Source organism: Ornithodoros turicata, chromosome 2 (assembly GCF_037126465.1).
Source record: "Ornithodoros turicata isolate Travis chromosome 2, ASM3712646v1, whole genome shotgun sequence".
In the NCBI taxonomy this organism is placed as follows: Eukaryota; Metazoa; Arthropoda; class Arachnida; order Ixodida; family Argasidae; genus Ornithodoros; species Ornithodoros turicata.
In genome coordinates this window covers 31,401,132-31,425,687 of record NC_088202.1, presented here as the reverse complement: position 1 = coordinate 31,425,687, position 24,556 = coordinate 31,401,132, and the positions used below count along the sequence as shown (strand labels likewise).

At 47.4% G+C, this 24,556-nt stretch overlaps 1 protein-coding gene across 1 annotated transcript in view; it reads left to right on the top strand.

Annotated features, from left to right (window-relative positions):
• The window catches only part of LOC135383299 (phospholipid-transporting ATPase ABCA3-like), a 165,424-nt gene that overhangs the window by 39,577 nt on the left and 101,291 nt on the right, over positions 1–24,556 (top strand). The window contains exons 9-14 of the mRNA XM_064612815.1: positions 10,854–10,983; positions 11,787–11,941; positions 17,178–17,333; positions 20,831–21,041; positions 22,333–22,582; positions 23,680–23,828. Of these exons, the coding sequence (XP_064468885.1) occupies positions 10,854–10,983; positions 11,787–11,941; positions 17,178–17,333; positions 20,831–21,041; positions 22,333–22,582; positions 23,680–23,828 (1,051 nt within the window). The remainder of the gene's footprint in view (positions 1–10,853; positions 10,984–11,786; positions 11,942–17,177; positions 17,334–20,830; positions 21,042–22,332; positions 22,583–23,679; positions 23,829–24,556) is intronic.

Sequence of the window (24,556 nt, the reverse complement as noted above, 5' to 3'; positions counted from 1 at the left end):
ATCTGCTCCAGAGACGGATCCAGCTGCCAAACGAAAGCGTTACAGGCTTCGTGGAAGATGTGTTGCGGCTCTTCCGGCGAGCTGACTCCAAAGCATCAGAGGAGAAGAAGGTTCAGCGACTCATGAGGGGCGTAAAAGAAGAAATTTTTCGCGCCTTGTCCCGGGATCCACCCGCCACGACCGGCGCTTTTCTGGACGATGCCGTCCGCATTGAGAGGACCCTGCTCTCTCACGCTACCGTAAACGAACGACACCAGGGCTACGGGGCTTTCTCCACGACCGCTAGCCTCGACGTCGGATCGCTCAGACAGCTGATTCGAGAGGTGGTACGCGAAGAAGTACGTGCTCTCCTGTGTCCTGAGAAGGCTCAAGACCCTTTGTCTTCGATTGGTGCGATCATCAAGGAAGAGGTTCAGCAGGCAATCCAGACATCGTCAACCGCCAACCCCGAAGCCGAAGTACCGAGACCAACCTACGCTGCCGCTGTGAGACACGTGCCATCTATTCATCCGTCGTACTACGGAAACCGTTAGACGCCTCCTCGGTCTGTCCAACCTACTCCGAGCGTCCCGCCACACTCTCAGCCGTTTCGCAAAACGGACGTTTGGCGGACTCCCGACTTCAGACCGCTCTGCTACCACTGCGGAGAGGCCAACCACGTCTATCGCCGATGTCCCTACAGACGACTTGGCTTTCCCGGTTTTTCACCCGACGCTCCCCACCCCCAGCGCGGTAGTCGCCGCAGGTAGTAGCCGCCGCAATTGAAGACTATCTACGGCAGCAGAATGCTTCTGCTGGCTCGCGACGCGAACTGTCCCCGAGCGTCCCCCACCGCAGCAGGTCGCCAGGAAGAGCACGCTCACCGTCACCGGCAAGACGACCTGTGTGGCGCAGCCCTAACCGGGAAAACTGAAGACTGCAGCTCCGGGAGGTGAAGCTGCGGACCGACGACAACTTACAATTCCTCCAACTCGACGAACAGCAACGCAGCACCAACACGACGCTCGAAAAATTACCAATAACCTGAAAATACTCATCGACGGCCATGAGATGATCGCGTTAATCGATACCGGAGCCGACGACTCTGTTATAAGTGGTAGGTTGGCTAAGAAGCTTCGCAAGGTGCAAACGAAGTGGGATGAGCCTAACATCGGCACTGCTGGTGGACACGTCGTAACACCGACTGGCCGATGCACGGCAGTCATACAAGTGCGTGACATCCAGTGCGTCGTCAGCTTTGCCGTCTTTCCGAACTGCCCACGGGATGTAATACTCGGAATGGACTTTCTAGTCGAAAACGAAGCAATCATCGACTTCACAAATGGAGTTATCTCTTTTAAAACGCCGGAAACAGCAGAAGACAAGTGGTGGGCACGAATAACCCCGGAGAAACGCGCAAACACGGACGTAACCGCCGTGACGACTCAGCACGTCGACCTGCCTCCCTTGTCGTCAGTCCTTGTGACCGCTACGTGCGAGAGAGGACCGACTGGCAGTTTGTTGGCTGAAGGCAACACGAAACTTCCCCTCGAACGAGGAATTGGGATAGCAAGAGGAATTGTGCCCGTAAGAAACGGAATATTCGAACTCCTGGTCAAAATTTTCGCCCGGAGCCACAACACCTGGCGAACGGCACGAAGATAGCCGTCATCGTAGACCAATACTCCACCACGGATGTTTGCCTGATGGACACTGCTCGCATCGCGGTTACCACGGAACACGAGGCCCAACATTTCGACGTAAACCCTCAACTCAATACAACTCAAAAGCAAACCCTTCTCCAGATGCTCAACGATTTCAGTGACTGCTTCGCTGCATCGTCGAAAGTAAGACAAACGCCCATTGCGAAGCACCGCATCATCGTCGACGGAAAGGCCCGTCCAATTCACCGCATGCCGTACCGGGTCTCCTGCAAAGAGCGAGAAACGATCCGAACGCAAATAGAAGAGATGCTAAGAGATGACATTATCCAGCAGTCGACCAGTCTGTGGGCATCGCCAGTGGTACTAGTGAAGAAGGACGGAACATTCAGGTTCTGCGTCGACTACCGGAAACTCAGTGAGATAACGAAGGAGGACGTCTACCCGTTACCGCGCATCGACAACACGCTGGATCGCCTTCAAAACGCAAAATTTTTCTCTTCCATGGACCTCAAGACGGGGTACTGGCAAATTGAAGTCGACGAACGGGACCGTGAGAAGACTGCCTTCGTCACTCCGGATGGTCTTTACGAATTCAAGGTTATGCCTTTCGGCCTTTGCACAGCACCAGCGACGTTCCAGCGTGTCATGGATACAGTTCTCGCCGGGTTGAAGTGGCAAACCTGCCTGGTGTACCTCGACGATGTTGTCGTCTTCGCAAGAACATTCAAAGAACATGTTGAACGGCTAAAGCAAGTCCTCGAGGCCATCAGAACTGCAGGGCTGACGTTGAAGCCTCAGAAGTGTCGATTCGGCTACGAGGAACTCAGATTTCTCGGCCATCTCGTGAGCAGCGACGGCGTACGCCCCGACCCCGAGAAGACGGCGGCCATCGCAAATTACCGTGTTCCTGCTAACGTGAAAGACGTTCGAAGCTTTCTTGGCCTTTGCGCCTACTACCGACGGTTCATTCCGAACTTTTCAAGAATTGCGTCACCCCTGAATGCCCTCACGAAGGACGGATCCAGGTTTATCTGGAGTGAAGCCCAGCAACAGGCGTTTGATGAATTGAAGACGCGGCTACAGACCGCACCCGTGCTTGCCCACTTCGATCCAAACGCCGAAACAGAAATACACACCGACGCAAGCAACGATGGTCTAGGAGCCGTGCTCGTTCAACTTCACGACGGCGTCGAACGTGTCATCGCTTACGCAAGCAGAACGCTAACCAAGGCAGAGAAGAATTATTCGACGACCGAAAAAGAGTGCCTTGCACTCATATGGGCCATCACAAAATTGCGCCCGGCCCTACCTGTAAGGACGGCCGTTCAAGGTGGTAACAGACCACCATTCTCTGTGCTGGCTGGCTGGTTTAAGGGACCGCTCAGGACGCCTAGCGAGATGGAGCCTCCGATTACAGGAGTATGACGTAACCGTCACTTACAAGTCAGCAAGAAAACACAACGACGCCGACTGCCTGTCCCGAGCACCACTCCAGCGACAGGACAACAGCCTCGAGGACGACGACGCCTTCCTCGGTCTAATGAGCGCGACTACCATGTCTACCAAGCAGTATAACGACCCCGAATTGAAGACACTCATCGACTATCTGCAGGACCGCGCCGACAATGTTCCACCCATCTTCAGAAGATCACTCCCAAGTTTTTCCCTACGTAATGGTGTCCTCTACAAAGAAAACCACGCACCACAAAGCGCTACGTGGCTTCTCGTTGTGCCTGGGGACGTGCGCATCGAGATTCTTGAATCCTGCCACGACGAACCGTCATCAGGTCATTTGGGATACAGCCGGACACTGGCCCGTATAAGGGAAAAGTACTACTGGCCAAAACCGGCCAAGACCGTGCACCACTACGTAAGGACGTGCCGGGAATGCCAACGACGAAAAACTCCGCCGGTACGGCCTTCTGGGTACCTTCAGCCAATCGTACCGCCGTCGGCGCCGTTCGAGCAGATTGGGATGGATCTACTCGGGCCCTTCCCACGTTCGTCTTTCGGAAATCGTTGGATAGTCGTCGCCACCGACTACCTGACACGCTATGCTGTGACTAAGGCACTTCCACAGGGCACAGCAACAGAAGTGGCGAAGTTCTTCATCGAGAACATCGTACTACGGCACGGAGCTCCGACCGCCTTAATCACCGATAGGGGAACGGCATTTACAAGCAGGCTAACACAAGAAATCCTTCGACTCAGCCACACCGCTCACCGGAGGACAACGGCGTACCATCCGCAGACGAACGGGCTCATCGAACGCCTAAACAAAACCCTTGCCGACATGATTTCGATACGTCGAAGTCGAGCACAAGACATGGGACGAAATACTGCCTTACGTCACGTTCGCCTATAACACGGCTGTGCAGGATACAACGGGATTCACACCGTTCCGCCTTGAACACGGCCATGACGCATCGACTATGCTGGACGCGATGCTGCCCCACGAACCCAGTGATGTGGAAAACGACGCTCTGGACTTCACACAGCGAGCAGAACAAGCCCGCCAGCTGGCCAGACTACGGATTGGTCAACAACAACGCGTCGATGAAAGAAGATACAATTTGCGCCGACGAGACGTACGCTTCAGTCCAGGCGACTTGGTATGGGTTTGGACGCCGATTCGACGACGTGGCCTGAGCGAGAAGGTACTGAAGCGGTACTTCGGTCCCTACAAAGTACTTCGACGCATTGGAGACCTGGATTACGAAGTCGTACCTGAGGGCAGCGTTCCCTCTCGACGACCGCCGAGGACTGAAATAGTCCACGTCGTTCGACTCAAGCCGTACTACAGCAGGTAGCGCTGAAGACTGGCTGGAAGGAAACATCATGAAAAAAAAAAAAAGGAGAAGAAAAGGCATCGAGACGATGCCCCGTCTACGGAGGGGGCAATGCCACGAATCATCATCGCGAAACTTCCACGGCAGGCACGAAACGGTACATCTCATCCCGGCGCATGCTGAAGAAGAAGCAAGAAGCTTCCAGACACATCGCCTGCTCTCTGGCAAACGCATGTGCTGTTTCTAGACTTTTCGGCGCGACGCTTAAATGCTTGTGCGCTCCAAGCTGGAGCATTCATTCTTTGGACTCAGTTGTATTCAGAGAGCTATCACTCTTGTGTTTTGCTACCAAGTAATCTAATAAACCGTTCGCTGTTTATTCGCCGACTCGCCGACTCATTTCGCTTCGTGACAATATTTATACGCTGTAAAAATAGGTCAAGGGTACCATACAATGAACTAGCTGGTACCGTAAATTTTATATCTCTTTTGGCGTGGGTGCTTGGCATAAAGAGTGACCTGCTAATAAACGTACTTGCGGATTTCTGAATGTGAAGATCATAGGACAGAAAAGAAAGGCAAACAAATACAACAGAGGGTGCCATTCATTTCTCACACTTCTGATTTCAGTTACTTATTGCGTTGGTTTTCTTCAGTTCCGACATTTGATAACCAGAATTTGCACTGTATATCCACGTGAATAAAAAAGATGGAAACATTTCTGTGAGAAAATTTCATGGTATTTAAGAAAATGGCATTCTTAGGTTCCAGGGTATTCAAAGACCAGTGAAAACAAAGTGCTTGAAGTATTATGTCTAGATACATCTTTTGCAGCTTTTGCATGGCAAATCGCTGTCTAGTAAGGTGCGCGAATCAACGTGGATGTTCCTGAAATTAGAATCTTATTTCGTTACACTTTGAGATTATTTTATGCTGGTTACACAAAATTAGTGCACCTCTGCTGACTCAAGTTATTCATCCGTTTTTTTCTTGCAAACAAACAATTTCTTCACATTCATATGCAGCTTATTTGCAGAAATGCATTTCGAGAGTCTGTCCAGTACCTGTTCCCTGCGTTTATCAGAACTTAGGCTCACAAGGAAAACCACAGGCAGGTTCCGATTTCGCGATTCGACGGTTCTGAGGCTGGAACACACACAAACACATACAGACAGACAAAGACAACACATCCACACGGTATGGGAATGCTTCTTCGTCGATAGTCACTTTTCAACTCTACGGTTTCACAAGCAAGGCAGCCCTGCAGTTCGCGGCAATGTTCATAATATAGCAGGTGTCCACCATAGCTGGAACCAACACCGGGAAATCATTTGGTGACAAGACACGAATTCAGAGTTCGACATACTCAAATGTGTACAGGCGAGCAGCAGAACAAATGATTAACTGCAGTGTCAAAAGAATCCTGATAGCCGGCAGAGAATACAGTAAACGATTCGTCCAGACTCGGTACTCTCGTTCCCAGCCCAACGCAAAAAGTCTCACCCTGCGGGGAAGTATTTTGAGACTCAGGAGCCAAAAGCCTTCGCTGCTCTGAGGCTGTCGTGCCTGTCGACCAATCAGAGACGATTTATTTTGAAAGTTTGAATCTGAAGCATTTGTATCGCAAAAGTTGATTTTTACGGCTTTATCTTTACACCGCGGATTTTTTCGTGATTTATTTCGAGGAGTTTATTCTCGCAGTTTATTTTGCGAAGTGTAAACCAGAGTGACCCCCTTATCCAGTACAAGAAAGGCATACACCTCCCGTTTCCAGTAACTCAGGGGACAGAACTATGCCATTCGGGATATATTGTTTGCTACGAGCGTGCTATGCGGGCTATATCTCTAATCTTTCGAAACCTTTTTTTAAAATAGGTTCAAAACGCAGGAAAAAAAAACATCTACTGAAAAGTGTTTTGAAGCAGAATTTGTTATTTTGTTTAATGAAAAACAAATTAAATAGCAGTTCACTTTGAGGAGAAAAAGTACTGAAATACTTCTTCTTCAATGTAATTTATTTGACATCTTCTTCATTGACAAGAGGAAATACGTAAGCTCTCGAGTTTAAAATCTTTCCATAAAACTAAGAAACAATCAAAGGCAAAACCATGTCACTTTTAATGTAATGTAACAACTTGTAATGCAAGGGTTCCTGCCTGAACTGTCTGATATATGTAAAGAAACAAACAAGGAAACATAGCTAACAGTTTTAAATTAATGTAGATTTTTGTTCAGAGACACTAGCATTCTCAACCCGCTCAGGGTCTAACCTGCTGGGTTTTTAATTAGCTATGACACCCGATGTGCTGAGGAGTCATTCCGTCATTACTGTAGATGGGGGTGTTATCAGGAGCTTTTTTAGGCCAGTCAGGCTTTCTGCGTACTCCGGAGGCGCCAATTTTAAAAAGAAACTAACAAACGTGGTTGGTCGTGTTCGGATTCCCGAATCTCGGATCCCTGCCTAGTATTCGCGGATTCGGCTGGCCCGTCCTTAGTCAATGTGATTTCGCAACTAACCACCTGCTAGTTAATCCTTATCGCATTTGTTTTTCTTTCTCTTTTTACGCGCGGGTGATACAGTTTCGGCTGGGGGCGTAAGTCATACTCTGAGTATTCTTCGTAACATACTGATGCAAAACTTTAAATATGTGAAATGTTACAAATTTTAGGATAAATGAATGGATGAATGGGTACGTCCCTAATGTATGTAACCTGCTGATCTGATACAAAATCCGTTGCACACATCTCCATTGCATTTCTAATAGGGCATACTGCAATAACTCAAGGACCAGATCAACATACAAAGTACTGGGCAGAATGACCCATCGAATCAGGGTTGAAGAAAAAATCGGGACATTTTTAAAAAGATACTCTCCAGTGGGCTCTTTTTTTGGATAAAACCCGGATATTTTTGAATATTTTTGGTGAATATAGACAAGCCTAGAAATGTGACACAAAGTAAAAACAATTGTGTTTTGCTGTTCTCATAGTTTCGGTTTACAAAACTGCCTGTCCCAGTAACATTGAAAGCGTTTTCATTGTTTTCCGAAAGGTAGAGTCCCATGCACGCGTGGATGAATGGTGTAGACGCTACACGTCTGGATTAGCTGTCGTACTTTAGTTACAAATCAATGCCTCCAGGAAGCAGAAGAAAGCCTCTCCCTGAATGGGCAGAAGTAGAAGAAACCAGGAAAAAATTTCAATCTGTAAAGTTCAAAAAGTCGAGTTAAAAAGTTAGAAGTTAAGGTTGCGCCTACCTGGGCTTTTGTAAAGAGCCAACACTACAATAAAATAAAGCGGGAGTTTTCCGTGTGACGTTGAATTAAGGTTTTCTTTCACATGGCATCTGGACAAGATTCCTAAAAAGTCCGGATTAAATTGTGTGGATAAAATCCAAAAAATCCACCGCATAAAATTCATTGGATTAAATCCAAACAACATCCAGCATCTTCCTGACATCGTGACATTATCTGGCGCAGTGTTTTATTAATGCGTTAGCATCACAAGCTCCGTTTTGAAGAATAGCCGGTGTCGCAGCGGGGTGCCGACTGTGGTGTCCGTGTACAGCGCGGCACGTAACGAGGAAGAGCGAAGCAGGCTGCGCTCCGCAAGCTGATTCGCTGTTCTCCGTCACGTGGAAATGCGGAGCGGCGGTGCAGCCCGAGAGTTTCCGAGTGACTCAGTTTGCGTCTCATATCGTGTGGCAGTTTCAACTGCAACATTCTCCAGTGAATCTCGCACCTTCTACTTGTGAATATACTGTCCAAAGCATATAAGAGTATAAAAAGCGGAAAAGAAGCATAAGAGAAGCAGTCAGGAGCAAGACGAACGCTTATGCTAACCCATTGTCATCGCATTGGTTTCATTAATCGGCCACTATTTTGTTTTACCCTGTCCAGCATGGTTCGCCAAAAATGTGATCTTGCACACGCTTTCGTTGCCAGCATCAGGAAACAAATGCCATATCCGCAAGTCTATTTCTCCTCATCAACCGCTGCAAGAGCATCTAGCACTCGTACATGTTGCTCGGCTGGCGACCATTCAGAAACCCGTTCGTACACGTATGGTGCGTGCGGTGAAGAGTACAGTATAGGATCTACAGGTTTTCCCGGTGAGTTTAATCCAAGCACCGTCAAAATTAATCCACGTGCCATGCAAACGTTATGGGGCATGAATTACTTTAGCTGGAACTTGGATTAAAATCGCCGGGAAAATCTGGAGTCCTGCAGAGTGAAAGCCGCAGTGATGGCTTCCCGCGCTCGCAAAAGTTCACGAGTCCTGATAAAACCATGTTTGCAGTTACACTATTTAGTTCCACTAAATTCGTTACATTCGCAGACGCCATTGACTAGGGTTGACTCCGGAATCATTCCAGATTTATTAGGGCCTGGAATAGAATTGGAATGGAATGGCGGAAACTCTCCTAGGAATGGAAATGGGATTAGGACTTGGAATTGGAATGGAATGGCCTGGGTGATCTGGTGATAGTTTTGATTTCAACCTACTGGTTTCTGCCCTTGTGCGCTTTGCACACACGCACCGCACTGCATGCACTACTTTTACCTTCCTGCACTATGATCTTAGTTGTCCGTGCACCATAGAAACCCCAATCATTAACATCAGCACCGCACTTCACACGGTCAAAAGCGAAATAATGTTGTTGAATATTCGGCATGTATAAATGGGGCTTCCTTTTTCCTTCATTTCGAAAATAATAATACATGAAAGCTCTCCGCACAGCTTAAGCAGACATAGAACGAGTATTTTCCACAGCTTCGCATGCTATGACAGCACAGCGAGGTTGGTCATCAGGCATCTCTTTCCAGCACCTGACGTTTGTGAATGGGAGCACACGATATCCCTGACCAACAAGACTGGTCATATGTCCGAATTAAAAAAAAAAAAACATCACAATTAGTAGTGCATCGATGTTTTGATGTTAGGAACCTCTCCGCACCTTGTCTTTGTGCTTTTTCTGCCCTGGATAATGGTAGCCTCCTCTAAGACTGGTGGGCTAGCCAGTACATTATCGGTCTTTCTTCGCAGTTCCCTTTTTTTCTTTTATTGATTGATTGACTGGAATCTGGTTGCCGAGCCATTCCAGGAGTGGGAACTGATCACGTCTTTCTCTTTCGAGGAATTGAAAGGAATGGAATTATCAGAATTACCCTTTCCTCTGAATGGAATTGGAAGGGAATGGGTGAACCCATTTCGCAACCCATCCATTGACTCCAGCATGCGGTGTTTTTTTTCTTTTGCAGTTACGTTTTAACTGAATTGGTCGCCAAGATAGAAATCACCTGACTTTTGTGTTGTATAATATAAAACAACCATCTCTGTCCACTTCCAACACCGAATGATCGCGTTCGTCGTTCCCCTCGAGACACTTCCCTTCGGTCCTTCGTCCTCGTCATTTCCACAAACAGAGCACTCCTCTCTCGAGAAATGTTCTAATGACTGGAACTGGCCAGGTGGCCTGCGCGCCTTTCTGAACGTCGTAACGCAGAGGTTGCTGTTGCACACTTGAGACGTTCCTCACTGACCCCTCGTCCATGATGTACGTGGACGATCCCAGTTTTTGCTGGATCACCATAGGCATCACCGTACTCCCATGATCCCTTACATCGATGTCCCTGCAGCCTTACTCGTACGTAGTCTCCAGGCTGGAACTTCAGAGGTTTCGCACAATGTTGCGCGTCGAAGTATGCTTTCGATCCCTTTTGATAATTTTTTGTTCGCTGACGTAGATCACTCATTTCTGTTTGGATGTCGTCGTCCAAATTTGTAAATCCTGCCACGTCCTGCTTGGACCTCATACGTTTTTGATGGAGTAGTTCTGACAGTGACAAAACAGTATCAGCGTGAGGGGTGGCCCGGTAGATGCCTAGGAAAGCATTTACGTCCCGAAGTACGTTTCCTTCCGTGAATGAAATCGTTTAGAGAAAGAAAGGAGAAAAGAAAACCGTGTTGTAGCGCTGTATTTGACCGTTCGCCTACGGGTGGTTACGTCGTCATGTGTAAGGCATACTGTTAATACTATCGTACGCATTATTTCTCCTACTGCGCCAAGTATGAGATTTCGGTTGTAAATTGTGCACTCTCTTCCGCTCCACCACAATTACACCACTCCTGGTCTTTGTGCCTATTTTTCCTTGATAGTGTTTTAGGGGGACTTTACTGTAATAAACGCTCGTTTCTTTTCTGTGCCATAGTCCATGATGTGGTCAATGCGGCCCGTGATTGCACTTGTGCTTCAGTCCCATGTTCTATAGGAGCCAATCGCAGCACCACGCAGATCTGATAAAACCTATCAATCTTATAAAACTCCAATTGTGCTATATTTTTATGGTACACTCGGGAAAGCTTCGCAGGGCAACCTTTCGTAACGTCATCTATTGATGTGTGATTACCTTTCCTACAGCACTTTGGTCCCATCATGTGCCGTACCACAATCTTGCACGACGTCACCTTCAAGATCTTCCAGGGGCACATAACGGCACTTCTGGGTCGAAATGGGGCTGGAAAATCTACATTGCTGCGCATTATCACCGGTAAGTTCCCCTGGGAAGAGAACAGATCAGGACTGTCATGGCCACCAAGTGTTCACAGCGACATCGTTGTAGGCCCAACCACTATTTTCAACCTATGGCCACGTGACGGCCTCACAGCGCTTATTAAATGGACATTTAATAGCATTTGGCAAAATATAGCCAATGTTTTACTTTTTCTTATGAGCCAAAAGTATCACTAAAAAGGGGAAATAACTGAATGAGGCCAGTGCTAGCTCAGACAGGGATTTGCGCAGGACGTTCACCTCAGCAGGGTGCCGGAACTCAGAACGGTGCCAGCGACGGGCCTGCGTCCAGTGGTTCTTTTTTTTGTGTGTGTGTGTTTAGGGGGGAGGAGGGAGCGAGAGGAAGTGTTGTGTGACTTTTCAGTGGTACTAGGGGTATGTTGAGGGTTGCTGGGGGAATCCTTAAAAGGAAGCCTGAAGAATACCACGGAACACAAAACTAAACATCAACCTCATCGCGAAATCCATGTACGTGGGCCCATGTTGGCTTCAGTGGGAGCGGGATACATTTCTCCTACGTCTCCAGTGTAGGCAAGATTGAAAAAAAAAAAAATCCATCCATTTCAATATTCTGGTTAACTGGCGGTCTGGCACTGCGCAATCGGGCTATGACCCATAAGGGCTGTCCGTTTTCTGGAATTGGATACCACGTCTGTGCTGTCCTCCTGGAATTTATGCAGTGCACAACGACGGGAACGATGTATGGACGCTTTCACAAATTATAAATGCAAGAAAGGAAAAGCGTGTCACCTAAGCAGAGTGCACCACTCTTTGTTCTAGGATCTATCAAGCCCGCTGAGGGAACGGCATTCGTTGAGGGCATGGATATTCGTAAACAGAAGACTGCTGTACGCAAGGTGATAGGGTACTGCCCGCAACACGCCGCTCTCTACCGCGAAATGACAGTGCAAGAGAACCTCTGGCTCTTCGGTCGCGTAAGTTGGCGCGGCTCCCAGCACTTCCGAATCAATCTAATGTAGGGACTACTTGTGTAGGACTTTTTTGTGTACCATCTAAATATTTTTCTGAGAAGCTATGAGAGCAGCATCGAGGTCGTTTTCACAGTTTCGGGCGAAAGCGAAATAGCAGAACAGGAGACAATCCCCGCTGAAACTCCGTTCCATCTTTTAAAAATTCTGAAACGAGCGTGTGCCGTGAAACATCCATCGCTGAATTTCGGTATGTAAATGAACTCCAAGTCAAATCAGCGCGCCTAGGAGCGCATTGCATTCCCCGACGGAGGGTTATCTGGACCGGAAAATGGTGGTGCCCAAAGAACTCGCTGTTGTCGGCCTCACAGAGGTGGGCAACGTAACGACTGCCGTTCTTTTTGGGAGGTGGGGGTGGATGTGCGTCGTGAGCCGACTTATAAGGGAATTGTGCCGACATATGTCTGACAGCGTCTGAGGAAGACGCAGATAAACCCCAGAAAGCACAACCGGCACCGGGATTCGAACCCGGGTACCTCCCAGTACCGACGTGACATTGCCAGCGCGCTAACTGATCACTCGAGCTGATGGCGGAAAGTGGTTGATCTGTCCAGTACATGAGCACCTACTCCAAGCACAACCGTCGTCTAAAGTACGTGGCCCTGTGACGTGGAATGAGCGCTGCGTTACCTGTGCTCTCTGCGGCCACGTTTCAGTTTCGGGTCATTCGAATATCAAAATTCGGGTGCAGATATTTGAACGCACGTGCGCGTTTCAGGATCTTTTCAACATAGAATCGCTTTCAATGAGGATTGTATCCCACTCTGCTATCTCGCTTTTGCTCGAAATTCCCCAACGAAAGATTTCATTATAGAATTTTAGGTAATTAGTGGTCTTGCAGTTAGATGCTGTCTTCGAGAGGATATCCGCTTGGCCGTTTTACGAAACTGCAAAACCGATATATGTGCTGCTCTCATACTTTTTATTAGGGAAGGATAACGGACGTATTTCGGTTACCGTTTCCTTTTTCGTTTCTCGGCTGTTTTCGTTTCCGTGATTCGTTTCCGATACCACTGTCTCATTTTCGTTTCCGTTACGTTTCCGTTACTGTTTCCAGTAATGGGGGTTTCAATCGGGAAGCCTGCACGTTATTCTGCACCATTATCAGGATAATGTAGTAGCTGGATAGTTTTCAGCTTCATGTGGGGTTGCTGCTCTCGCATTTGATAGTCCCCTTTGTCGTGTCGTTTCCGCAGCGTGTCCCTTGACGTGCTAATAATAATAATGGTACCGTGACGTTACACGTAAGGTTTCTCTACGCAGTGCGGCGATATGTTGCACGTGCCGCAGGGTAGGACTGCGGGTATTTTGGACCACCTGGAGCCCTTTGACGTGCGCCGCAAATCGCCGACACAATGCTACCGCCCTCGGCTGGGATGGAACCAGTAAAACGTGCTAAGACTCCAGAAAAAATAATGCTTTCTGCGGACTTGCGAAGGGATCCCCATGATGAGCGCAGAGTTCCCGAGAGCTTTCTTCAGAGGAATAAACGAGCGAACACTATGCAGGGACAGAAAATGACAAGTAGAGAACGCAAGCGGTGGCTGTTGCCCATCTCGCTTGATATACTATTGTAAAAAGAAAACGCATAGTGTTTGAGCGCTATTCGTGAGCGACCTCTCTATTGGAATAGCTTCACCGATAATGAAAGTAACCCACCTTGTCCGACTCTGCAACAGCAGAGCTTCCACAGAGCTTGATCATACTTTCTGTCAGAGTTCCTAAGCTTAGCTCCTTTAGGTATATCTTCCCCACGCAATTAATCTCCGGCCAAGGGCGCTTTCTCGTCCTTTACAACCTTCTCCTTCGCGCACGTGGAATAATCAGAGTGCTATTGCAAGGCCATTGGTATTTTCGAATCTGCTCCACCAGACATTTCTCAGAGGAACCCAGAAGTGTGGAAGCTCCTACTTAACACGCGTCCAGCAATGTGCTCGCAAATTTTGCATAGCGTACCAATTAAGTGATGCACTAAGCCAGTACTGCAGCAGCAGCGGCTGAAACTCACAATTCCCCACACTCAACAACATTCAACTGTGTTTCGTTCAGGAAGAATGCTGTGTCTCTCCCCAGACATAATCAACATCAGCTGACTAAGAGCACCGCGTTTTGGTAGTTATTCAGTATTTGATTACGCCTATCCTGTGCCTGAAGTTTGCCCGCCGTTAGCCCGAGCTCAATAGTTCAAATGGAAACCTCCTCACAATGTGTACTGCGAGTAAGCTTTAATAGGAACGAAACTCCCGGGATAAATAACAGAGGCCTAAAAGGGTGAGATACTTCTCACATAGACGAATATCGCGTCACAATATTCACCTACGTTCCGTGTTCCTCCACGCCATTAGTACGGAGGAACATTATGTTCTCGACTGTGGCTGCAGGTGTGGTTACGTAGGGGACTTAAAACAAACGCTAAACTCGAGAACAGACGCTCAACTGACACTTGAGTTACTGGCAACGCAAGCACTATGAGTGCGACGCTCCGCAAAAGCGTTTTCTCTTGGCTGTCCCACCACCTGAGAATATCATGGTCTTGAGGAAGCCTTCTTGTCTTCTGGTATCCTTCGAGGAATCTTGTAAACTACCCATCGGTAGACCCCTCCACAGCGGTACTACTGCTACGTTCGGCTTTCTCGCTCGCTAGCAAAGCCCTTTCGAGTTCGCTTTCGCTGTCCTCCGCCGTGCTTGGATTGTCAACGTCCCTTGTCCACTGCTGGTCGTTAGTTTCCGCACTCACTTTCTTCTGCTTCGTTAGAAACTTTGTTGCGACAACCCTTAAGTATGCTTGAGCACGGTGCGTATTGTAGCCGTTCAGCAGTAGGCGATACCTCGGGTCGCAGAACACGGCAGCAAGGAAAGCGTCATTCTTGAAAAACAGTGGCTCTCTTGCGAGCATTTTCGTTAACAGTGAGGCTACTAAGCTGCCCTTGTCTTTACTACGGAGTTTACCTAACGTGATTTTTAGCCGTTCCCATGCTGCCAAGAAATCGCCTGCCAGGAGGTTCTCCGTCTGAAGTTTTAAAGTCATCTCCTTGAAAGGCCCTGTAGCTTCTACGATGTCCTCCATGACTTTCCACATTTCATTACTTAGGGACACCTCAGGCATAGCAGGACCAAGCTCATCTGTTAATGGGCGCATCTGCAGTAGACTAGCTAGCATATCATGCGTTGACATCAATCGAGTTTCAACATCGACAATTGGCCGCCTGTTGTAGCGGTGCTTCGCAAGACTGCGCAGAGTCTGTCCACGAAGTTTCTTAACAACAGATCTTCCTGCTGCAATGACCTGATACACCGCTTGATTTCTGAGGGCGTCCCGTACAGCCAGCTGTAACGTGTGCGCTGCGCACCTTCTGCTTGCGACGTGAAAGCTTATGTCCTCCAGTGTATCCACCGTGCCCTCACATGACGTTTCGTTTTCGTCTTTGGAGTTGCTATTGTCCTCGTTCATCTTACTGTCTCTCTCTTGGTTTATGATTTTTGCGCAACAAATCATATTGGAACTGTGATCCGTTGTCAGCGACAACACGTCGTCCATGCGGAGGTTGAAGTTCATCATGATCCCGTTCAGCAGAAGCCGTAGGTTTTCAGCTGTATGATGTCCTTCTATCTCTGAGACAGCGAGAGTCTTGAGGCAGAGTTTTCCGTTGCTTATGTATTGCACGTTGACCCCAAGGAATGATCTGTCTAGTCGCGTTGCTGCATCCATTTTTATGCAGAGGAGGGTGGACTCAAGAGCACTGCTAAGTTAAGTCTGTCGCCCAATCCGACACAATGTCACGTTCGACTCTTTCTTCCTGCCTTTTCCGGAACTCATGTCCCTTTGTGAAGAAATTTTTGACTGGGACGAGTGGGGGAATCGAAGATCGTGTGAAAAGTGGCAAAGCCGATCAAAATCATAGCGTAGAATTTCACGGAACTTTTTCTGCTTCGTTTGTAATCATTACCGGAATTCAGTACCGGTGTTTATTTTCGTTTCCGTTTGTTTCCGGTAACGAAGGCGCGCGGTATGCGGTTCCGTTTCCGATACCGTTACCGGGTCTAAATTCGGTAATATACCGTTTCTGTTTCCGTTACCATTAACGTTACCCTTCCCTGCTTTTTATAACACCTGCAAATAATAAAAAAAAGTATAATCGATTGCATGCTGCTATGGTTCAATAAGTACGCCATTGGTAATCACCGCGAGCAGCTTAGGACATATCTGGCATCAGGTAATTATCTTCCCTGATGTCACGCCAGCAAGAGAAGTTTGCCATATAACTAACTCACTGTCCACGTGCATAGCCGTCGCGAGGCAAGTTTGCGCCCGTGGCAGGGTAAACGTGAAGCGCCCCCTCTCTCTCTCACTGCCGTCAGAAGCTTTGCAAACAAAGAAAAGGAAAGTCTCATTTGCACTGCAGAGATCGTAAATTCAAATTATCTTCATTCCCGGTTTCAACCGTACAGACAACCTGCAAGAGCCTGCCTCCTCTGGTGAGAGCGCCCGGAGTAGCTGCCCCCCCCCCCTTCCCCCATCGCTACGGCTCTGCCGACGTCTATTGGCCGGCCAGCGAAGCTTTTATTGTGGCGTCACACTGTGTAGTCTTCACGCGGGAGATTAAAGATGGACGACCGCACTCGTGAAAAATTCCCGACCCTACACTTGGCATCGAACGATGAAATAAGTGTTCCTCCATTTGAGGAGCCAGTGGACTTTAAAGCAGCCCAGAAAGCGGTTTTATTCCACTCCCCTCCTGACTCACGTCCGTCCAGCACCTAGCTTGCCGCGTTAGTGAGGAGCTAGGAGATGTGATTTCCATGCTCTAGATATCCTGTAGTTGTGAAAACACTTCCAGCGCATTTTGCGTCTAATTGCGGATTCCGTACCAGCCTTCAGGGTATATGGATGGTGAAGATTCTCGGAGTTACTTGTCACACGAACGTACTTTTCGTGAACATATTTTAAGGTTGATTATATTTTGTTAACAGTGAAACGCGCACGAGTTCCTTTATGTCGTTATGGAAGACTTCATTTGCCCAACTGCTATCTATAATTCGTTGATTCCACAGTGACCCTCCTAAGTTGTAATGTTAGTGTAATAAAATCGTTCAGCTATTTCGCTTGTCTTCATTTCCTTTGATGATGGGTGTTCTAAACCACTGCGTCGTTGTGCAGTGACCGTACGGAAAATTGTTTCAGGTTCGAGGAATGACAAACTCAGCTACTGAAGATGCACTTTCTCTGCTTGTATTGTCATTCCAAATGGGAGAATACGAGAAGACCCTTGTCAAGCGCCTCAATGCAGGACAGAAGCGAAAGCTACAATTGGGAATTGCACTCATTGGTGATCCAAAGGTACGGAGGCTGGGTTCTGGCTTGCGCTTTGATTAGAAGCCCTCTGCCGTGAACCGTTTTCATACTTCGAGCAATTAGGCCGCCTGCAACTGTAGCATCTTCGCAGGTGACGGTACCTATACCTGTTGGTGAACGTAGCAATGAAGAGTCTGTGAAGTGAAAGGAGCATGAAAGTGTTCCAAAAAATGTCTGATATGTTAGAAATATGCTTAGTAATTAGGATTACAAGGCCAGGGTACACACCCGCACAAAACGCACGAGGGCAATGCAGAAGAAGGAAGTCACTGCAAAGGTTAGCGAGCTGCAGGATTCGAACCCACATCATCTGGATTGTCGGCCCAGGGCTCAACCAACTGAGCTAAGCCAGCCACCAGCCAGCTACCTGCCAGCTTGGGAACACACTTCTCCAATAACTTCCAAGGTCGCGTCATCTGGAGGGACAAACCGCATCCACTATCTCACTCATTCCACTCCTACATGTTCCACTCTGAATGTGTGTGTGAGTGATAAAACATGTAAGAGGGGAATGAGTGAGTGGGAAAGGTGTGGAAAGGTGTGTTAGCTTAGCTCAATTGGGAGAGCCCTGAACCGACAATCCAGAAGATGTGGGTTCAAGTCCTGCAGCCGGTTCAATTTTTCGTGAGAAACCCCCCTTCCCTAGAATGCCAGTCAACGACGTCATGGCAGCCGCACAATAGTGATTTCCTCTTTTCGCTTCTTTTTTGGTTCTATTTGACGCCGCCCGATCCGCCCCGTAGCAGACGATTCTCGGCACCCAATATAAGTGCCTAGATGACGTGATGTCACCAGACGCCTGAAGAAGAGGAGGGAGTTCGATGAGGCTACGCGGATTCTGATTGTTCAGGAAGTCCGCGCTTCCTGATAGAATTATTTAGCGTAACAGTTCCTCTAGGTAGTATGATGAAAGAAGGGAGTCGCTGTAGCAGTGAACCTTATTTGGATCAAATACGAGAAAACGAGAGAAGCACAAGACGCAAGCGCGCTGACTAGCAATGTAGACAGATTTAATAAACATGACACACTCGGTTTGTAGTATTAAACATATTCCCTCCTAGATACGAAAGAAAACTGGTTCTTCCGGACGTGAGCACAGACAATCACGATCACATCAGACCGGAAACCTACCTCTTCAACCTCTTTCCTTTTTTTTTTCTTTTTGTACAGGCTGACAGAAGGTTGGCTGACGTAAACCTCTTTTAACTGATCAATCTAGTCGGCTTCAATTATTAACCCTATAGTGAGCTGTTTCAGTAGCTTAAAACCGGTTTGAAACTTAGCCCACTAATGCTTGTAAACAAGCGCACGCATCTGCACATGTGCAAAGAGCAGACGTCGCTGGTGGGCACAAGGGAGTAGAAAGCCGCATGGGGTGTACGGCGTATTTGGGTTTTGTGTACAGCGTAGTACATCGAATAGCTACACTACTTTGCGGCATGCCTTTAATAACCACGGAAAACACCCAGTGACTCGATTATTACGCGATTTTTGCCCACCAAACAACAGGACAGCAGCGCCATAGCATCGCTATGACGTCACGCCGTGAAGTGAGGCTTAGTATAAAATAGCTTTAAACAATACTTAAAACCGGATGGTTGTTATTGCTATTAAATCTGTCTAAGTTGCTAATCAGCACTTGTGTCGTTCCGTGTTTTCGCACGTTGCTGCAATTCCCACTCAGTACGCCGAAAACGTCCCTATTCCTTACCGACATCAGACAATGCCACGTCAGGATGCGACCATGGTAAATCAAAGGTACATGAAGAAGCAAAACACAAGGACGGCAATGGATTGAGCAAAGAACAGGCGTAACACACACACACACACACGTAACACAACAGACAAACGCTGCGATAAGTGTTGCTAGACTGCCTAGCGAAAACGTAACTCTGGTAATTTTGTAGTGAACAACCGCTACAAATACCCTGATTAAGTTCCGTTATTTCAACCTTGTGCTTTCTTGGTAACTCTGAACACGATCCGTAGTTCATACAGAAACACAATATCATCACGCACGTTGATCCGCAACTCTCGTATTGAGTACAGGGTGTGAGAAGATTTCCGTACACATTTCAAAACGATTAAAAATTGTACATAATAACGCTCACAGTGCAAATTGGCACAGTGCTGTAGTTCTGCAAAAAGCTTTATTTGAGCTCACCTCAATGTTATGCCATCAATGTGGTAGGAGTTACAAGCTACAGAAAATCCGAGTCCACGCATTTTCAACGGCCTATACCGGCGTCGTTAGGCCTCGGCCCTCTCCGTTTGATGCTGCACCGGCCCGCCCAAACCGCGCCCAAAACCGAAACTGATGTCAAAAATATAATACAATGATAAAAATACGTTGCATTGGGGTTTTTATGCTCAGTAAAAAAAGTAATGCACCGTTACATCCCGAGCACAATAAAGCGATACGTATAAATCCTGCAATGTCGCTCGGTCCTCTTGGCAGACGACACCGTCGTCTGCTTCGTAGATTTGTCTGCGCTTTGCGATTTCGGCCCATTACATCTGCTGATGTCCTTATTTTTCATATCATTATTTCTTTCTTGTCCGTCATAGCATTTGAGGAGTACGGAAGTAGGCTCCAGTTGTGCGCATTCGGCTGAGCGGAGATCACGTTGAAGTGGACTCAATGCCAACGCGGTCATAGTGTGTCTATTACCGTAAAACACTGTGGAGAAGAGACGGACCCGCACGCACTGGACGCGACCCATCAGTTTCAGGTTTGCATGGGCGTGGCGCTCCAACACCCGATGCAGCATGAAACGGAGACGGCCTAAGTTCTATCGACGGCAGTAGTGGCCATTGAAAATGCATGCGCTCGGTTTTTTGCAGCTTGTAGCTCCTATCATATTAGTGTCAGAGCATTGTGGGTGAGCTCAAATAAAACTTTTGGCAGAACTATACAGCACTGTGCCAATTTGCATTGTGATTGTTATCAGGTACAATTTGTAATAACGTTTTGAAATGTGTCCGGAAATCTTCTCACACCCTGTATGCGGCTAGAACGAGAACAAAATAACTTTTGAGGAGTTCTTCTTCTAAAGGTTACCTCGCAAACGAACGAGAAAAACAAAGGAAATGCAAACGCAGAATTTGTTTAGAGGTTACAACGTCCCTATAAAGGGTACATACGACGTTTCGATTTGCTGCAACAATGTCATGTTACAAGTCGTTTTTAATCCCTAAATAGACGTATCGGGTGTGTAACCTGTACAATATTTTGAAATTTACGTCTATATAGAGGTTACACGTCCCTAAAAGTTACAATAAAGGGTACCAAATGGTGGACGGCGCCAAACGTGACCGATACACATGTGCATGCTCGTGACCAGCCTCAACACTTCATACCTTCATACTTCACCTTACCTTCACTTCACTTCACTTTGACTTCATACCTTACCGTATTCTGGCTGTGTGCACGTTCGGTCCGGAGGTCATCAAAATACGATCGTCTCCATCGTGGTACGCAGATGTTGCTGTTGGACGAGCCTACAGTCGGATGCGACACCGATACCCGTAACGCCCTGTGGCACTCTATCCTCAAGATTCGCGGGGCCCGTGGCATACTCCTCGCAACTAACTGCATAGAGGAGGCTGATATTCTTGGTGATCGGTCCGCAATCATAAGCGGCGGTGTAGTCCGTTGCTGTGGTTCGGCCCTTTTCCTGCGTAAGAAGTACGGTAAGTCTTCATGATATTGTTCGGGAATATAAAGTCAATGCAGTGACCATAGAAGGGCAGAAAATGCAGCGAACCGGTAAGCAAATGTAAGGTGCTGTGACACATTCATATAGATGGGGTTCGTTACATCAGGCACGAATCCTACTGCATTCCAAAGCATTGAGGAAAAAAAGTTATTTTTCTACGTTTTGTACTTTGCGAGATATCAGTCCTTGAACAGACTCTGACATAAGAGGCGCGAGCTGTCCCCATTTGTAAGTAGTAGGCACGTGACCTTTCCCGTGCAGCCTCACTGGTGGAGACACCTGCTCTGTCGTCAGAGCCGGATGCGCGTCGTTATTCGCGGTGCCGGTTATCTACGCGTCTATTACCCCCTTTGCTTCAAAACTTCGAGTCCAGGTTATCATCGATGCAGGCAACTGCTAGGATAACTTCGGTCGAAGTGTCGCAACCCGTTTAAGGGAACTGCCCTAGGACGAGAGCCTCCAGTATTTCGAACAGAGACTGTTCTTTTTCTGGACTCAGGAGAACAGTCCTCTGTTCGAAATATCGGCGGCTCTCGTCCTGAGGCACTTCCCTTGAATGTGCAGTGACGAGTTCTTCGTATTCGAGGGTGCTCCTTCTCGGAATCTTGCGTAGATAGCGCTTCCCAGATTCCGCCTACACACACGCACGCACGCCTCTTTAGAGTAGCAGAACCTATCAATGTACCGACAATCTGCAATACCTACTACAAAGGCAGCTGTCTTTGCCCAAAGTGCCACCTGTCATTGGTGCACAACTAGTGATTAATTCGATATCTGTCGGCCGGGTATACTATTAGCAATGTTGCCTACTTCACAGGTTGGTCCGGTGTAACTAATTTTGTAACACTTTGTACTATAGAGAGAAACCAGTATTTATAAACCTGACAATATACGGCATAAATAGTTTATACGCCTTTACATAAATGAAGAAAATCTAAAAAGACCGTCACGTCGACGAAGGAGATAGCAGAATAGATGTGAAATGCTCGATTTGTAGAGGCCATCTAATTTTCTTGATGAAGATTCGCGCCAACAAGTCCCACTACTGTTATGCATAAAACGTGTCGTTGGAACATTGCAAAATAATGCAGTCGAGTGTTGTGCGCTTATAATGGTAGGTAGGTGTACAGCGAACAGAAATGACATCAGTTTTAGTAAAATTTAATCGATTGCTTATTCCGTCCCGTACACACGATACGCGCCCGTGTTGCCAGTCCACAACACGGGTACGTTTGCTTGAAAGTATGGTACTGGTATCTTTTCAGGGTACGGCTATCGCCTGACCATGACCATTTCTGAGATTGCCAATGTGAAGCACATTACCGTGTTTGTGGTGAAGATCGTGCCAACCGCCTCGGTGTTCCTGGAGCGCAACCGGTTCATCGTGTTTACCCTAGGGAATGTGGACCACGAACACATGATCAGTCTGCTGTCAGCCCTGGAAGAACATCGGCGAACTCTAGGCATATTCACCATGGGATTGGCGGCTACTTCTTTGGAGGACGTGCTACTTAAGTATAGTTTCCTTACCTCTCGTTTTATATATTCTAAAGACTGATAACGCCAGAAGGACGCGAGTGACGTCATCAGAGAGCGTGGTGTGACTTTTCCATAAGCTGCTCGTTTTTCGGCGAATTACAATTCGACTAATGCCAGATGTATTTCTCGCACAAAAGAACAAATATCTCGTTTGTAACAACCGTGATTAGTTTCTGATCAGCGGTAGGATGCTTTGAGCTCTATCAAAAAACCACGTGTGGATCACAATCACAATCTTGTCAGTCAGGATACTACCAACCAGATGGGTCGTGTGTGACACCAATCTGCTTTGCTGAAACCCCAGAGTGTCCGCGCTCCGCCGTGCCGTAGCACACGAATTTTTAAACAGCTGTCGGGTCCTGTTCGCTGTTGGTGAAATTGCGCGACGGATTCGCGTTAATTCTGCCATCATTTTTCTGGGGCCCCATCAATAAATGTGACGCCATAGTTAACGCAGCTTGTTTTAGTATGCGAAGCGAAAGCCAACTTGGCGATAGAAGACTGAAAGTACATCTCGGGACAAAAGTTTACGGAGCACGGCTCTGGCGTATTTCTTCATTGGAGCGGCCCCTGCTTTGTTTCAGGAAGAGATCGAGTAAAAGACGGGTGACCAACGGGTGACCGATCCATCTCTCAGTATGCGTGTCCGCTCCTGTTTGCCGCCAGGGTGTCGCTGCAATGAAGAAACGTGACACCCCGGTGTTCCCTAAGCTTTTGTCCCAAGCTGTACGTGCATTACACTTAAAAGACACTACAGAAAGACAGTTTCAGTTGCAGTAAGTCGCAAGATTGCAAAAAAATAGTATTCCCACGACTAGCCTAAAGCTTGCACGTTTCCACGCTCTACACTGTGCATAAATCTCCCATGTCTTCCCATGTTGTAGCTTTATCATTACAACATTAGGTGCGATCTGTATTACTAGAGATATTCCTCAAGCGACCTGCGTTAAGTATTGTTGTTTTTTTTTCTATAGTGTGCATAGACCTATATTTTTGTGGTCACTGAAATAGATCCGACTTGCATATGCTTGCGTTGACATATAACGTCATAATACTAAAACAAACGCCTTTAGAGTCGACGAGTTCGAAGAAGGCGCAATGCTCGGAGATTCGAGTGAAGCCTCCTCTAGCGACAACGTAGAAAAGCAAACTAACATGCAGCAGTCGGCCATGCAATCTTCGATGGAGGGCAAAGACAAGGACAAAGGCGGCAAGGAAGAAGGTAATGGTTGCGTAACCTTTCAGTTATCAGGGCTAAACCTTCTACATCTTGTTGACGGTCAGAAGGTTCTGATACCTGCTGGGAATGTCGTCCTGTTGGATTTCAAGAGCGTTGATTTGGCTTCGAGAAGCCGACGCACAATGTGTTACATTCACGTGTTGCGAGCTGGATGGAGCGACCGATGGCGGTCTAGCAAGGCCACCTAACCCTACTGTTCCTTTTTTTTCTGTGTTATTTCGATAAACCCGAAACATCAAATTCTGCGTTGCCACACAGTTGTTTGAAACGCTTGCCACTTTGCGTATGTATATTCTTGTAATTTTGAAGGCTACTGTATCCGATAATAATTCAATATTAATAATATAGTATTAATATAACTATATCTATTATATTATAATAATAATAATCATAATGACTGCGAATATTTAAGTCTTAATACCGGTTCTTCAAGAAGCACTAAAACACCGGCTATATTATTTAGAACTCCATAGTCCAACTTTCCATTAAATTACGGAGTTACAATCAATATCACACCACCTTCTCTTCTTCTCTGTACTACCCCCCAACCACCGCTTCATGCCGGAAGTTGCACCGCCGGACGTGCTGCCGCATGGCGGAGTGGTTTAGTACACATAAAGTGAACTTGTGTCTGCCACTCGCAGCTTGAACCCTGCACGGGCTGACTTTTCTGGGCCCGACACGGCCCGGGCGCATCGAAAAATGGCCCG